The sequence below is a fragment of the Anopheles moucheti genome, chromosome 3 (genome assembly GCF_943734755.1).
Source record: "Anopheles moucheti chromosome 3, idAnoMoucSN_F20_07, whole genome shotgun sequence".
In the NCBI taxonomy this organism is placed as follows: Eukaryota; Metazoa; Arthropoda; class Insecta; order Diptera; family Culicidae; genus Anopheles; species Anopheles moucheti.
In genome coordinates, this window is record NC_069141.1 from 61480853 (window position 1) to 61494334 (window position 13482).

The 13482-nt window shown below is 43.5% G+C and overlaps 3 protein-coding genes across 3 annotated transcripts in view; 1 reads left to right on the forward strand and 2 right to left on the reverse strand.

The window, feature by feature from the left end:
- Positions 1 to 497: 497 nt before the first annotated feature.
- Positions 498 to 9614, reverse strand: LOC128304033 (uncharacterized). Its single transcript, XM_053041156.1, has 4 exons — positions 9318 to 9614; positions 9169 to 9246; positions 1883 to 2052; positions 498 to 1821 (listed from the first exon to the last, which is right to left on the reverse strand). The coding sequence occupies exons 1-4, from the start codon at positions 9468 to 9470 to the stop codon at positions 612 to 614; spliced, it is 1611 nt and encodes a 536-aa protein (XP_052897116.1). The 5' UTR covers positions 9471 to 9614; the 3' UTR covers positions 498 to 611.
- LOC128300370 (little elongation complex subunit 1) lies at positions 2217 to 7767 on the reverse strand. The gene is made up of 2 exons (XM_053036398.1): positions 6096 to 7767; positions 2217 to 5813 (listed from the first exon to the last, which is right to left on the reverse strand). The coding sequence occupies exons 1-2, from the start codon at positions 7765 to 7767 to the stop codon at positions 3043 to 3045; spliced, it is 4443 nt and encodes a 1480-aa protein (XP_052892358.1). The 3' UTR covers positions 2217 to 3042.
- A 568-nt stretch (positions 9615 to 10182) lies between the features above and the next one.
- Positions 10183 to 13482, forward strand: part of LOC128301524 (ankyrin repeat domain-containing protein 11-like) — a 39100-nt gene continuing 35800 nt past the window's right edge. The window contains exons 1-4 of the mRNA XM_053038063.1: positions 10183 to 10203; positions 10735 to 10885; positions 10953 to 11120; positions 11600 to 11857. Coding sequence (XP_052894023.1) covers positions 10183 to 10203; positions 10735 to 10885; positions 10953 to 11120; positions 11600 to 11857 — 598 coding nt within the window. The remainder of the gene's footprint in view (positions 10204 to 10734; positions 10886 to 10952; positions 11121 to 11599; positions 11858 to 13482) is intronic.

Genomic DNA, 13482 nt, shown 5'->3' on the forward strand with positions numbered 1-13482 from the left:
AATCGTACCGTAACATATAAATTACATATGGTATATGATATGATAGCGTTGCAGTGCAACTCTGCTACCGAACCTATTTTTAAGGTAATTCAAAGAATTTTTTGTAATAAAAAGTTGTGACATGATAGTTTGATTGCCTACGGGAGAGTTTTACATATGTCAAACACTTCGTGACCCGTTGTTACTAAGGGATCAGGAGTCCATCTTGCGGATAATTGTTGAACTACTCGGAGCTAGTATTTAATCGCATCGCAAATATATTATCGATTCAATCTTTAATTTGCTATCATGAGAAAAAAAGGTGAGAATTGGTGAAAAAAAAATTAATATTTTTGCGTTTTGTTCGTAAAATGTTGCAACTAGATGAAAAACGAAACGAAATTAGAGCAGAAAATCAGTAAATGAAAGTCATCACTTACAAACTTTTTTTACACATGTTTGTTTTCCCTCTCTTATTAATATTAAACGGCATTTGAACAGTTCTATCACGATCGCTGTATCTAACCTTCATAATCAAGATCTAACAAAATGTTTAAAAGATAATAATAAAACAAATCGATTGAAAAGCATCATAGCACTGAAACGATTACACCATCTCAAAGGGACGCTTTTCAGTCCCAGGTTTCGTCACAGTCTTCCAACGTCATGGCAACTACCCCCCGGCTGGCCTTGGCTTCCTCATTATCATCCCACGCAGGATACCGATCGTCATCATCGAGCTCTCCGCCATCATCGAACAATCGTTCCTCGTCTGAATCATTTTCCTCTTCATCTTCTAGCGGTAAGTTTACTGTATCATCTTCACCAATACGGTAACCCGCCCGCAACAAGGATTGTCGCACCTCGCCGATGGTTGCCAGCTCTACATCCATGCAATCATGTATGGTCTGCAGCGGTATGAGGTAGTGATCCTGCTCCGGGGCGAGAAAATCGTCCCCAAAGTTGCGCAAACGGCGCAGTTGATATTCAGCAGCATCCTGAATGTGTTGTTCGCGTGATCGATTGTCCGGTTCTGCCACCGGGTACACTTCACTCACCACCATCCAATACTCGCGACTGGCTTCAGCCACATCTTCTTCCTCGAAGTTACCGCTATCGTTTCGTGTGCGCAATGTCCGTGCTACCTCCTCCGGAACATACATATCGTACATGATATCGTCCTCGTCGTCAAAGTCACCGTCGGAGTCATCGATATCATCAAGTATTTCGTTGTACTCTCTGTATCTCTCTTCTGCATCTACATCATCAGCACCACAGAGCACATTTTCCACCGCTGCATCGCCGACAGCAGGTACTCTACCGGCCACCTCTAAAATGGCATCGTCCGTTGGCGGTTGGATGAGAAGAATCTCTCCATTTACTTCGATAAATTGCGAATTAGGGCGTGCAGGCTCTCCGATTTGTGCGTTTGGTGTCCGTTGCTCAACTTCAGCCGATTCGTTCGAAACTGGAACATTTTCCTCCTCTGTCGTAACTGACGCCGCTACCGGTGGAAAGCTGGCGAGAAAATCATGGCGCACAAAAACCGCCATCTGGCTCACACATCCAACCGTTTCGGTACCAGCCGGTGCAGGTCCGATGCCAAAGTACTTCACACAGTAATCGGGATACCGTTGGCATATCGATTCACCCCATTGCTCGAACTGGCCCCGGGTCCACTCGAATTTATGATCTAAATGACGGAATCCATTTTCGTACAAACCATCAAACAGCACGTTATACTCTGCGTTCGGTGTTGAGAAGAATGCAACCTTGGGCTTAATGAAACCGAACACATTCTCGGGTACCTTATCCAGAACCGGTTGGTGCAAATGTTCGATACTAAAATTTGAGGAATTAGTTAGATAACAAGCGGAAGATAACAGTTTCGAGGAATACTTACATTTCTATCCCAACTACTACATCCGTTCCTTCGAGGCATTCGTAAGGTTCGGCAATATTGCCACGCCAAACTTCTACGGTGAGTGGTTTGGCTGGAGGTGATAAGTAATCGCTGAGCATTGGCCGCACAAGATGTCGCGATTGGTGTAAAATGTTCTCATCAATGTCAACCTGGAAGAACGAGTTTCGACAATCGTAAAGTTTAATCGCCATCAACAAATTACTGAACTTATAACTTTAATTACAAAACGTCTTTTGAGTATTTATTTCCTGTTATCCGAGGATGGACCTTTCCCATAAGTAGTAGAGTAAGTTAATTAAAATATTTAGTATTCAGACATATTTCCAATTTATAAGTTTTATTGAATCTGGTTAACTTAACGACAATATTAATGAAATTATAATACTATCCACCTTTAAGTTCTTTCTACTTGAGATATATACCGTCGGGATACGTAGTGGAATCATTTAATTAATTTGATATCGTGACATATGATCGCATAAGCCTGCCTACTGACTACCATTGCAAAGAAAGGAGGAGCCAACAAACCACGTTGGTGTTATCACCAGAAAAGTCTTCACACAAGTGTGAAAGTCTGCAGCCTGCCTGTGAGGTTCAATTAGTACATCAGTGATATCGACACGAGAATAGCTCGAAGAAAAGTTCCTTTTTTATTATTTGCACTATACAATTCAAATAAAATTTATTATAATTTAATTTATTTTGTATTTACAACTAAACTTTTATGCAATCCTGATCAAACAAAAGCTCATTTAAAGATACTCAACCTAGCCAGGAACTGGCAAGAAAAAGGAAACAAGCAAGGTCGTTCTACTGTTTAGCGATGAAAACTCATTTCTTCATAACGCGGAAACAATTAGTCGAACAATTAGTAAAGGTAAAACATACAGTGAAAAATTGATTGAGTAAAGAAGCAATTGAATCCTAATCACAGAAATCGAACGTCGGATGATCCACTAGTGAGAGATACCCGCAATGAGAGCGCCTTGAATGGTGTGATTACAGTTCGAAAACAAAACTAAAACTCTCCAAAATGTTAGCACGAATTTCGACACGATTGATGCCCAATTAGCCCCTCTCTTTATACACAAACACACCGGAACCAGTGGTCCCACCGGTTTCTCTTCTCGATTTTTTCTTCACACAATTCGATTTTCCATTAACTGTTTCCAGAAGAGAGGCGGTTTCCGATACACCATCGTCATGAGCATTAGCTTCATCCGATCGCTGATCGGATATCCCGGGTTCCAGCTGCTCAATCGCTGGAACACGTCCACAAACCCGAAGCGGCTGAACTTTATCAGTCCCGCAATTGCCTCCTCCTGAATCGCGCGATTCCCTTCTGCCAGCTGCACAATGGTGGTGAAAATTTGCATCACACGGGACGCATCTTCGTGCGACGGTTGCGTTTTCATGATGGATGCAATCGTAAAGATGCAGGTCACGATTCGATCATCCAGGCTACCCATAGCCTCGCTGCTGCTACCGCTCGCAGTAGCACTCATTGACGAAGGGCAACCCGTTGCGGTGGTGGTGCTGGCTCGCATCAATTCGAATTGCTTCAGATATTCGTTCAGCAGTGGATAGATACGCTTCTGAATGATGTGTAACCGGGCCCAATCGAAACCGTTCCGCTTGGCGACTAAAATCAGCGAGTGCGCCACATTGCGCAACTTGTTGGCTCGGATCTTTTCGACCAGGTTCACCACAAGCTCCGCGTACGATGGGCTCCCCTGCTGATACCCGTAGGTGTTCTTCAACAACCAAAGCAACTCCCGTTTCCGGAACAGCGCAGATTCCGGCAACCCCACGCAGGTGTCCGAATAGCTTACGTTCATCAGGATCGTACGTATCGTTGCGATCATCGCATCTGAATTGTCGTAGTGTGGGCTACCTTTCTTCGGCAAAGCGAATGGAAACGCTCGCAACAGATAGTACACCAGCGGTAAACCTTTAAACCCGAAATAGTACAAACATTTGAAGATGTACAACCGAACATTGTATTCCCGCTTCCAAGGGAACTCGGAAGGTTTGCTGTCCTCCAGACCAATGTACAGAAACGTAAGTGCGATCAATGCAGTCAGTGGAAGCGTTTCTCCTTTCAGCTGGAACATCCGCCTGTCCAACTCACGCATCAGCACCTGTTCTAGCGCTTCAAGGCCGTATCCCAGGTGGCGCACTATTAGGATAAGCTTTTGCTGTACCAACGGCAGAGGTGGTGCGGGTGGCGAGCAAAGCACATTCACCGTAATATCCGCACAGGAAATTACCATTTCGAGCAAGGCCAGCGTCATGAGGCGTACGTCTTGTGTGCAGTTCAGCACTGCCGTTATCGTTTCGTTTACTGCCGTCTCCGTCCAGTCGGGTCGCTGCAGATAGTTGGACAAAATCTCGCCCAGCTGCTTTACCACCTGTTGCTCCTGTGCATTGATTTGGCCAGTATGTTTATGGGACGGTTCTTGCCCATTTTTCGACTTGTGAAGCGCAATGAATGCATAGATGGGTTCATTTCGGTCGTGAATCTGTTGCCGTAGTTGCGAATGCAGTGCAGCGTGAAACAGCGGTATTTGCACCGGAGTGACAGATGGTGTTGCTTCGCGATCTTTGGGCAGTGGTGGTGAGAGCGGAGAATCTGTCACACAGTCAATGTGGCTTGTTGGTTGTGCCAATACCGGTAGGCCTGTTTCATGCGCCGGTGGTGACATTGGAGAATCCCACACGGTACATTGATTGTCCGATACAGGATCAATATCGATAACTAGTTCACCGATACTGCTGAGACTTACATTGAGCTCTTCGTCGATCTCTCCATCCTCTAAAGCACTTGGCAGCGCAATGGTATCAATCTTACCATCTGTATCATCCTTGGAGGACATATCCATATTTACAGGAACGTTTTCAACGATCGTGTCGAACACGATTGGATCGGTTGCCTCTGGCAGTGTGTTGATTTCTTCCGATGATCTCCTTTCGATCGGTAATTTATGTACCGGTAATTTGTTTCCTTCATTAGACTCTTGCGGTGTGTTGCTTTCTTCAGATATTCTCCTCTCCACCGGTCTTGGTGAACTGTTCGCGCCTTCAAGTTCTTGCCGCGTGTTATTGTTGGCTTCTGCTGACTTTGTGTCTTTTGGCTGTGTGAAACAATCCGCAGAATCTCTGACTTCAACTGTTCGATCGTTAGTTGGTGTAATACTCGTTACCGGATAAGTTTCTGCATTCATACTATGATCTGTTGGCGTAATTGCTAGCTGCTTCGATTCAGACAGTAAATTATCCGCTTTCTCTATTTCCAGATCTTCGCATTCTTCGAACCGGTCGGTGATCGGTGAAAGCGGGGTAGAATGGCTCTCTTTCAACGGCCCAATCATGTGTGCCTTGATAGAGGAAAACTTTTGATCCCAATCGTCTTCCAGCAAAAACTCGGTCGTAGGTGATGTACGTCCTGAATTCGGTTGCGTGACAAACCGCATCCGTTTCGAGGCATGAGGTAGCATTGATTCGTCTGAAGAAGGACGAGCGCGCTGCTTTCGCTTGCTAATAGGCAGCTGAGTCGGTGTTTTGAACTGATCCTTCACTAGCTGATTCGTTTCCTTTACCTTTATCGGAGAAAGGAATGTTGCCGTAGTGCTTGTAGAGTAACAACTCGTCACGTTTGCAACTGCTGGCGGTGTCGAAGAGCGAGGTGGTGAAAATAGTGTTTCATCTTTTGTTACAGGGAAAGAATATTCTAATTCTGGTTCAGGCACACTTGCTACTTGCAGCATACTTTCAAGCTGCTCAGAAGGATTGTCGGACGTTTGTTGGTTAGACGCGTCTGCGTTAATAACCGGCGTTTCCGAGGCTCGTGTTGTTCGCACCCCTATTGAAAGCTCGTCATCGCCTTCCTCCATCAGCTGCAATTGGTGTTCTATCCGATCGACTTCTTCGTCTAGTAGTGAAGAAGTCATATCAGACGTTGATGGGGTTGTTAAAGGTGAAATTGTCTTGGTCTGTTCCACGTTCTCGTTGCTGCATTTCTCCGATACCGTTTCGATATCATTACATTCTATGCTTTGAGCTAATGGAAGGAATATAGATGTTAAAACAGGAGCATTAACAAAATAAATAAGAAACAATGGTTCCCACAGGAGGAAATGTATGATGAATACCATTGACTACTTACCATCGATTCTCGATTCGTCGATTTCACTTTCAGTAATTTGCCGTTCAGGAGAACTGGATGAAACTAGCTCTGGTTCTACTAGGACTACTGCATCGTTATTGCTTAACTCTTTGGTTGCCGAAGCGCACAACTGGGTGATCTTTACCGGCACTGTGTCGGTTTCCTTTTCGACGATCACGACGCCACAATCATCTGCAGGCACTGCACATTCGGATCTTCTTACCGGTACCGTCTGCCGTGAAGTCTCCGTACTGGGTACAACGTTTGGTGTCAGTGGTGTGGTGCCCCGATCCTTCCCATACCCAGCGGCCGCTACCACCGTCGCACGCACGTTGGAAAACATGTCGCTCATCAGTTCCGATTCGCGGCGCCCATCCGCTACGATCATATCACGTATGGTAGCGAGCTGCTCGTTTAGCATGTTATAGCACTGATTATCAAACCGTCGGCCACTGTTCATCAACATGAATATGCTTTCTCCCAGCAACCTCCAGATGGTAGAGAGATGTGGATGCATGCTACCAAATGTATCATCTGTGTCGAAATCAAAACCCGATGAAAAAGGATAGTCTTCTTGCTTGATCTTGCCAAACAGTTGTTCTGCCATGGACGTGTACTGTTGTTGAAAGGACGTCATTCCACCTTCCACTGCACGGTAATCGATGCGTTTGCGAATGTTTTTCAAATTCGTCATTGTTCCACACGTGACATGAGCCAACTTTTCTACGCTAGGATCAGTTTCTACGGGTGGATCGGTTTGCGTACTGACGGATTCGTACATGGGCAGGATATCGGTGATGGGTGAAAGGAGTAACGGTGGCAGCGGGACGCATTCACGCAGAATTTCGTCCACCGATTTGAGTGTCACCTCGGGGAAGTTTACCCCGACGTCCACACGCTTAATGAATACCGACGTGCACGTCGCTCTAGTGATCGTGGACATGCTATGCATGGTGGCTTTATCGCAGAACGTCTTGTTGACCGGTTGCTCCTTTGGCAGGTAGGAAACCTCTAAAGCATCCGTTCCACAGTCCCTTACTTCCGGTCGCGTCGGATATGATTGGTCCGTGTTGTTTGCGCTATTTCGCATTTCCATTACTGACGTTTGACACTCCTGATCTTTCATCGTAGCAGACTTGGTGCGTCCTTTTCTTCGTTTACTGCGATGGTGTGGCGCTTGCTGAATGAACGTTTTCACCTCGTCCGGAAGTTTGAGAGCTTCCACCATCGCTAGATGTTGCTTTAGTTCACGTTTTTTGCCGGAATCAGTATGATCACCTGGCTGGGAGAAGTAGCGTATGAGATCGGTTATGAGCAACCGGTACCGTCGTTCATTCTCCTCGCTTTGCCGATCGTTTTCCGCTAACCGTTCCATCAGTATCAGATCGGCATTGATCTTGTCACTGTCGGCTTCCAGACACCGTTCCTCCAGCTGTTTACATTGGCTTACGTAAGATGCTAGCTGCGCTTCGACACGCACTACTTTGGCCACCTCCGCCTCGTACAGGTTCTTTATCTGCAGGGCTGATTCACGCAAGGATGTGATCTTTTCTCGCAGCAGATCGTTTTCCTCCTTTTGCTGCTTGTTCTGCCTCACCAGCTTGTCCGTATTGACGAGGGTACTGGCGATTACGTTCAGGTCGAACGCGCTCATGTTATCATTTGTGATGGCGCTATAAATAAAATCGTCCCCGCTCATCGTTTGTTCTACACCGCGGCCGGAACTGCTTGCTTGTTGTGAAGGAGTGGAATGCACGCAGCGTAAGTAAACGCCTTCGAAGAGGTAGTTCAGCGTATGATGTTATCCGCAGGCAACACCACCAATTTCCTCCAAATATCCTGACGCTAGTTCATTAGTTCGCGGTGTAGATGATGAAGGAAGATTCGGACCGCACAAGAAGAAAAGAATACACTGGAATACAGACCACCACCGGCAAAATGAAGCGGTGAATGATAACATCGGCTTTATGCAGCGACCGGGAAATGCCGGGTAGGCTTTGGTACGGGTTAACTCCGGCTTGCGTATACGTTAGTGTACCGTGTCCTTCGGCCTTTGGTACACTACCAATTTCACAATCAATCACTTTTAGTTTCACACACGCGTACAGACGAGGATTGGCAACGGTGCAATGACTGCTGTTGGTATGGGAGAAGGGTCAGGGTACTCCTGCAGATTCACACGCTTCTTGCACACACTCCGTTTTCGCTGGCACGTTCTGCCCGTAGCTTCGATTCGGAAAATCGAAGCCAACCCTTGGGGATGGCTAAATTTTCTCACAATTGGTATGGTAGATTGTTTTTATCGTAAACGCCATTTCGAATGCTATTTTTTGCAGTGAAAGCTGTGGAGCCCGTGGTGGTGAATCTATTTCTCACAGCGCATTTCACATGTTTTGACAACATGCGGCATATGTCAAACAGACGTCTGTCATCCCTTCGGAAACGTGAGCTTTGGTAGAATTGGCAAGCACGAAAAGAGCGAACATGCTGGAGGAAAAAATGCATCGCAGCACATTCACGCAATTCTGGTGAATACCAATAACTAAATAAAAGTTTTTGCTGACGATATGCCGATCGTTTCATATGCCTTCGTACTGATATTTATTCTGAACCAAAATCTTAAAGAGTCTCGAACTTGATGTATACAAGCAGACAATATTCTATTGAATATCAACGGCCAGAGTGTACTTTACGAAATAAAAAACAGCCTTGCCGTCTCAAATTAGATAAATAAAATATAGAGCAAATAGAGTATAGTTCGATTGGAGGCTGGTGGTTGTTGATGTAGCTAACCCGATCGAAAGGTTGAATTGTACTGTTGCTCATACGCAGTACTAACGATTAGGGTACGGAAATTAAACTGTGTAACTAGCAAAAAGAAAAAGAGACAAGATTAAACCGCCAATGGTTATAGAGTCAACCAATTGAATAAGAAGTCCCAAAACCTTCGTTCTCAATGAGAAAATCCTTTCCTTTACACTATGTACCACCACTGTGGCGCTCGTTGAAAGAAGAAGGCTTCTTAACCTACGTAATCCTTAACATTAAAGCGACCCGTAATGGTAAAAGATCTCGAATCTTACGTCTAGATTGTAAATACCTCCAATATTTTCTCGACCGCTGGTAATGTACGCAACAAGCGAAAAAACTTCATTTCCGCACAGCCAAATTCAACAATCTGGAAAGAAAATACGACCAGTGAGAACAACCGAATCTAAAAGCTGGACAACAGTTTTGTCCATTGATCACCTTCTTGAACGAAGTTTTCCAACAATCTAGCTCGAGCAATCGTAGAATGGTCCAGTATCGCTGCTCATAAACTGGAGGATCAAAGCGAATTTTCTTGTTTTCATCGTAGAAGCAACTGTTAGTAAAGTTCGTCGTTACTTTTATTTGATCCATTTTGATTTGCCACTACAATTCGGGGATTTAATTACACAAGACATTCAAGGCAAACATTACTTTGTAACACTTGAAATAGTGAAGCAAAAGAACTTGGAAACAAGGATAATCGCAGTAATATTTCGTGTATGGTCGCTGATTCGGCGTAAATGTAAACAAATCAAAAACGGCTGCTGTTCGGAACTGCTAATGACAATTCTACTTCTACAAAACAAAATCGCACAACGATCTTATGTGGATTTAACTTCAGTCAAAAATATCATAATGAATTATAAAATGTAAAGGAGATCAAAATTCCGGCTCTATCTGCGTGGATATGTTCAAATATGAGTGGAAGACGGCTTTCATTCATTTGTTGAAATGTATTCTTCTTCACCGATAGTTATGAATTTCCAACTGTTCAGTAAATCACATAAAAAGCTCGCAAATGATCCACAACATGAGAATCTCAACTGACCCTAAATCATGAAACCTGCCATGCAGTTCTTTTCAAAGATATTCAGGCTAGTTAGTATCGGTATTGAATATTTCGCTAATCGCAAACAGTAAATATAAACATTCCCAAATAAAATGTTGGAGAGATATTTTTGTGAATATTTCACTGTGCACTGAATAGCCAAAAAATTCGATGTCAGCAAATGTCAGAATAAGCTGTCAAAGAAAATGTCGCAGCTAAAAACAGAAAGAAGATGAAACCATTTGTCACTTTGAAATGAGCAACTTCCAAAAGAAAGTGAGTTTAATTTCGATAAATTTGTTGTGTTCCCTTTATTAAATCGCGCCAACGATAGTTTTTTATCGTACATGAACATCTCCACTATGTTCTTCCTGTGACAGAAGTTACTCAACGACTAGAAGTGATTCATAATTTACGACGCAATGTTCACCGTGTTTTGAGAGTTTCACGCGCTTGGTGGTTGCTTCGATACCGAAAGATGCATTTGACCGGGAACGTCAATATGTTTCGTATTCTTGGACTTGTGTATATTTTTGTTATGGTTCAGCAATGCTGCCCGTATTTGCCGTACACTACCCGCCTGATCCGAGTTTGAAATGGGATAAAAAATGCGTTCCAAGATGGGCACTTGGGGGTGTACGCGTCCTTCTTCCATGCTCGGATTGGTTTGTTTATATCGATCCATCATGACGTGCGGTATCCTCCTGGAGGGAATTCCAATTGTTTTCGACCAGCCTTTATGTCCTCTATTGAAATTCTTCTAGTCTACACCTTCATTTCGCTAACAATGTTGCTTCTCGATTACAGGATGTAAGCGGTATGCCTTCATCATCAAGACCACGAGGAATGTCTGGGGCTGGATCAGGCGGATCTGGCCGACCAGCTGTTACAACGCCAATGTCCGAACGTCAGCAGATGGCACTGCTTATGCAGATGACTTCTGGCACAAACGATGCGGGTAAGAATAGACGGTCTGTACAATACACTTTCGATGTTCAACTATATGCAAATTTTGTCCATTGTAGAAATGAGCCCCGGAGGTGGAAGTAGCAACTCAGCACACTCAAGATCTCGGGATCGTATCAACGAGCGTGGTGAAACTGCACTTCATATAGCGTCGAAGAAAGGTGACCAGGATTCGGTTAAAAAATTGTTAGAGCAAGGAGCTAACCCGAATGTAACCGATTTTGCTGGTAAGTTAAAAAAAAAACCCAGAAGGATGCCGGTATTCCGGGTCCCTATAGCCAGCTGTTCAATGCTGCGTAGTCTTTCAAGGTCTTTTAGGGTGAGATCCAAACCTGGAACTGGATTGTTAATGTTAATAATCCGTACTTTCTCGGCTGTATAAAGTATTTATTATTTGGATCTAGAATCATCTGTGTGGCTTAAATTTGAAACACAACTCCCGTTTTCTGAGGCGTGGTTTATTAGAGGTATAGACCGAACAGGGTACCGTGCCATTATTATCAGAAACTTTTATATTAACATTATCTCCAATATTGTTTAATTAACAGTTTTAGAAAATGAATTTATGCTTCTTGGCTCATGATTTAAGTTAAGCAGTTAGCTGTTTGTTTACCTGATATTTAATGTGGATTTGCAAATTTCCAAATATGTTTTGTATGTTTATATATAAATTTGCTCACATTTTTAAACCTTTATTGCTCCACAGGATGGACACCTTTGCACGAGGCCTGCAATCACGGTCATTACAATGTTGCACTGGCTTTAGTTAAAGCGGGAGCGAACATCAATGCTACCGGGTTAGAAAACGATACACCGTTGCACGATGCGGCCATTACTGGACAACTTAAGCTGGTAAAGATGCTCGTCGAGCGTGGTGCAGATCCGTCATTCAAAAATCAGAAAGGAAAGACACCGTGTGACGTAGCGGCACCGGCTGTGTACAACTATTTGACCCAAGCGAGAGGTAAGTGCATAATTTACTACTACAAATTACGTTTATTTACTTTATATCACACTGGTGCTACACTATTGAATGCGATTGGTCAGCTTCTTTGATTTCGCCAACAAAATTCAACATGTGCCAAAGTTGGAAATGTTTTGATATCGTTCGCAATATATTTGAGCACATAACAATACACATAAGTTCACCGATGGATTAATAACATTCTTATAATTATTAGTATGTTTACTATTTAGTACGACTGTTTTGAACGCGTTTTTATTGCTTCATCTTTGCGTTACGAACTACGTTACGAAATGAACGTTGGGCATTTGGTTTACTACAGTCAATTTTACCATAATCATTCCTTGTTAAGGGGGACCGGTCTTGTCGGGTGACAAACTAGCACCGTTACCATCTTTATAACTTAGTATACCCGTACGAAAAGGCTAAAGAAATTCGTCCTACCATAAAATGTTGTTGATGACGATTAACAATTATGTTTCCCTTTCGGGAACAAACTTTACAATCCACCATGAGCAAACGAATAATCGTTCGAAACGACCTAATTGGTTTATTAGCATCCGTGTGTCCGTGTCCGCAAACTGACGCAGATTTTCGATCCACCACTGCTCTAATACGCGTTGTGGCGCCGTTTGGCTGTGGTTGTTAATTTAAAATGCCACTTTTCTCACGTCATCTGCCACCCTGTTCGGTCATCGAACGTTGACGCTTTCGTTTCTTGATGCTTCCCCCGCGTTCACAGCGTTTGCCTTTGTTCATCTTCTCCACAATTTAAGCGATCAGCGAAAAGAAATTCCATATTTTCACGAACTTTAGTGGCACTCCTTGTACACTCGTTTTGGTTTTTGTTTTCAAACCTAACGAAGCTGATAATCTCAAGTATAGATGACCCCTCTGCTCCATTGCAGAGGAAAAAGTTATTTCCATGATGAACAAATGATCAACGGAAGGTCGATAAACTTAATCGATGTAAAAATGAAAGCACGTACCCGACAAACGTGAACGCGCCCGTATCTGCTATGCTCATCAATATTAATCACAACCCGCGCCAGCTTTGACGGATTGCCTAATAAACTAAATAACCTTCCATGCTCCCCCCAGCCGGTTATCTTTTATCAATCTGTCCTTTGGTTGGTGGTAAACAAGGCTGCACAGAAGCTTCATACCTCACAGACTAGATATTTCGTGAATATGATGATGCTATTTACCCTACTATATTATTAGATGTTGTGCTGAGGGAATGTCGTCAAGTTAGGTTGGTATAATTTGGAAAATAAATTGTAATTCTCCATTAAATACTTTCATTTAAAGGTCCTTGTACATGCTTAATGATGTCTGATGAATACAGCTGCTATGCTAATGATCGGAATATGTAACATGTACCATTTCAAAGCCATTCAAGATTCCAAGCAAGATTCCGGTAGCATATTGGTAATGGTTAAATAAAGTCGAAAAAAGCCATAAATGGTTAGGCCTAGACCTCTTGAGGTTGTTGTGCCGCTAAAGAAGAGGAAGAAAGAATCCCAAACTACGACAATTTGTTCCCAAAATTCCATTAAAATGTTCGAGGAAATAACTGCTGAATTGTTTTGCTTTACGATCTTCAATCTCATGCCCGTCGCATA

Bases quoted from the DNA above. Each gene is read 5' to 3' on its own strand.
- LOC128300370 (XM_053036398.1), bottom strand. From the start codon at position 7,767: ATGAGCGGGGACGATTTTATTTATAGCGCCATCACAAATGATAACATG. The intron at 5,814-6,095 runs GTGAAATCGACG...TCGATCGGATAG, and splicing joins TGAACGGCAAATTACTGAAA to AACACCAATTGCAGCTGATG.
- LOC128304033 (XM_053041156.1), bottom strand. From the start codon at position 9,470: ATGGATCAAATAAAAGTAACGACGAACTTTACTAACAGTTGCTTCTAC. The intron at 9,247-9,317 runs GTGATCAATGGA...TTTTCTTTCCAG, and splicing joins GGAAAACTTCGTTCAAGAAG to ATTGTTGAATTTGGCTGTGC. The intron at 2,053-9,168 runs GTATTTACAATC...TCGTTCTTCCAG, and splicing joins CGGTCGAGAAAATATTGGAG to GTTGACATTGATGAGAACAT.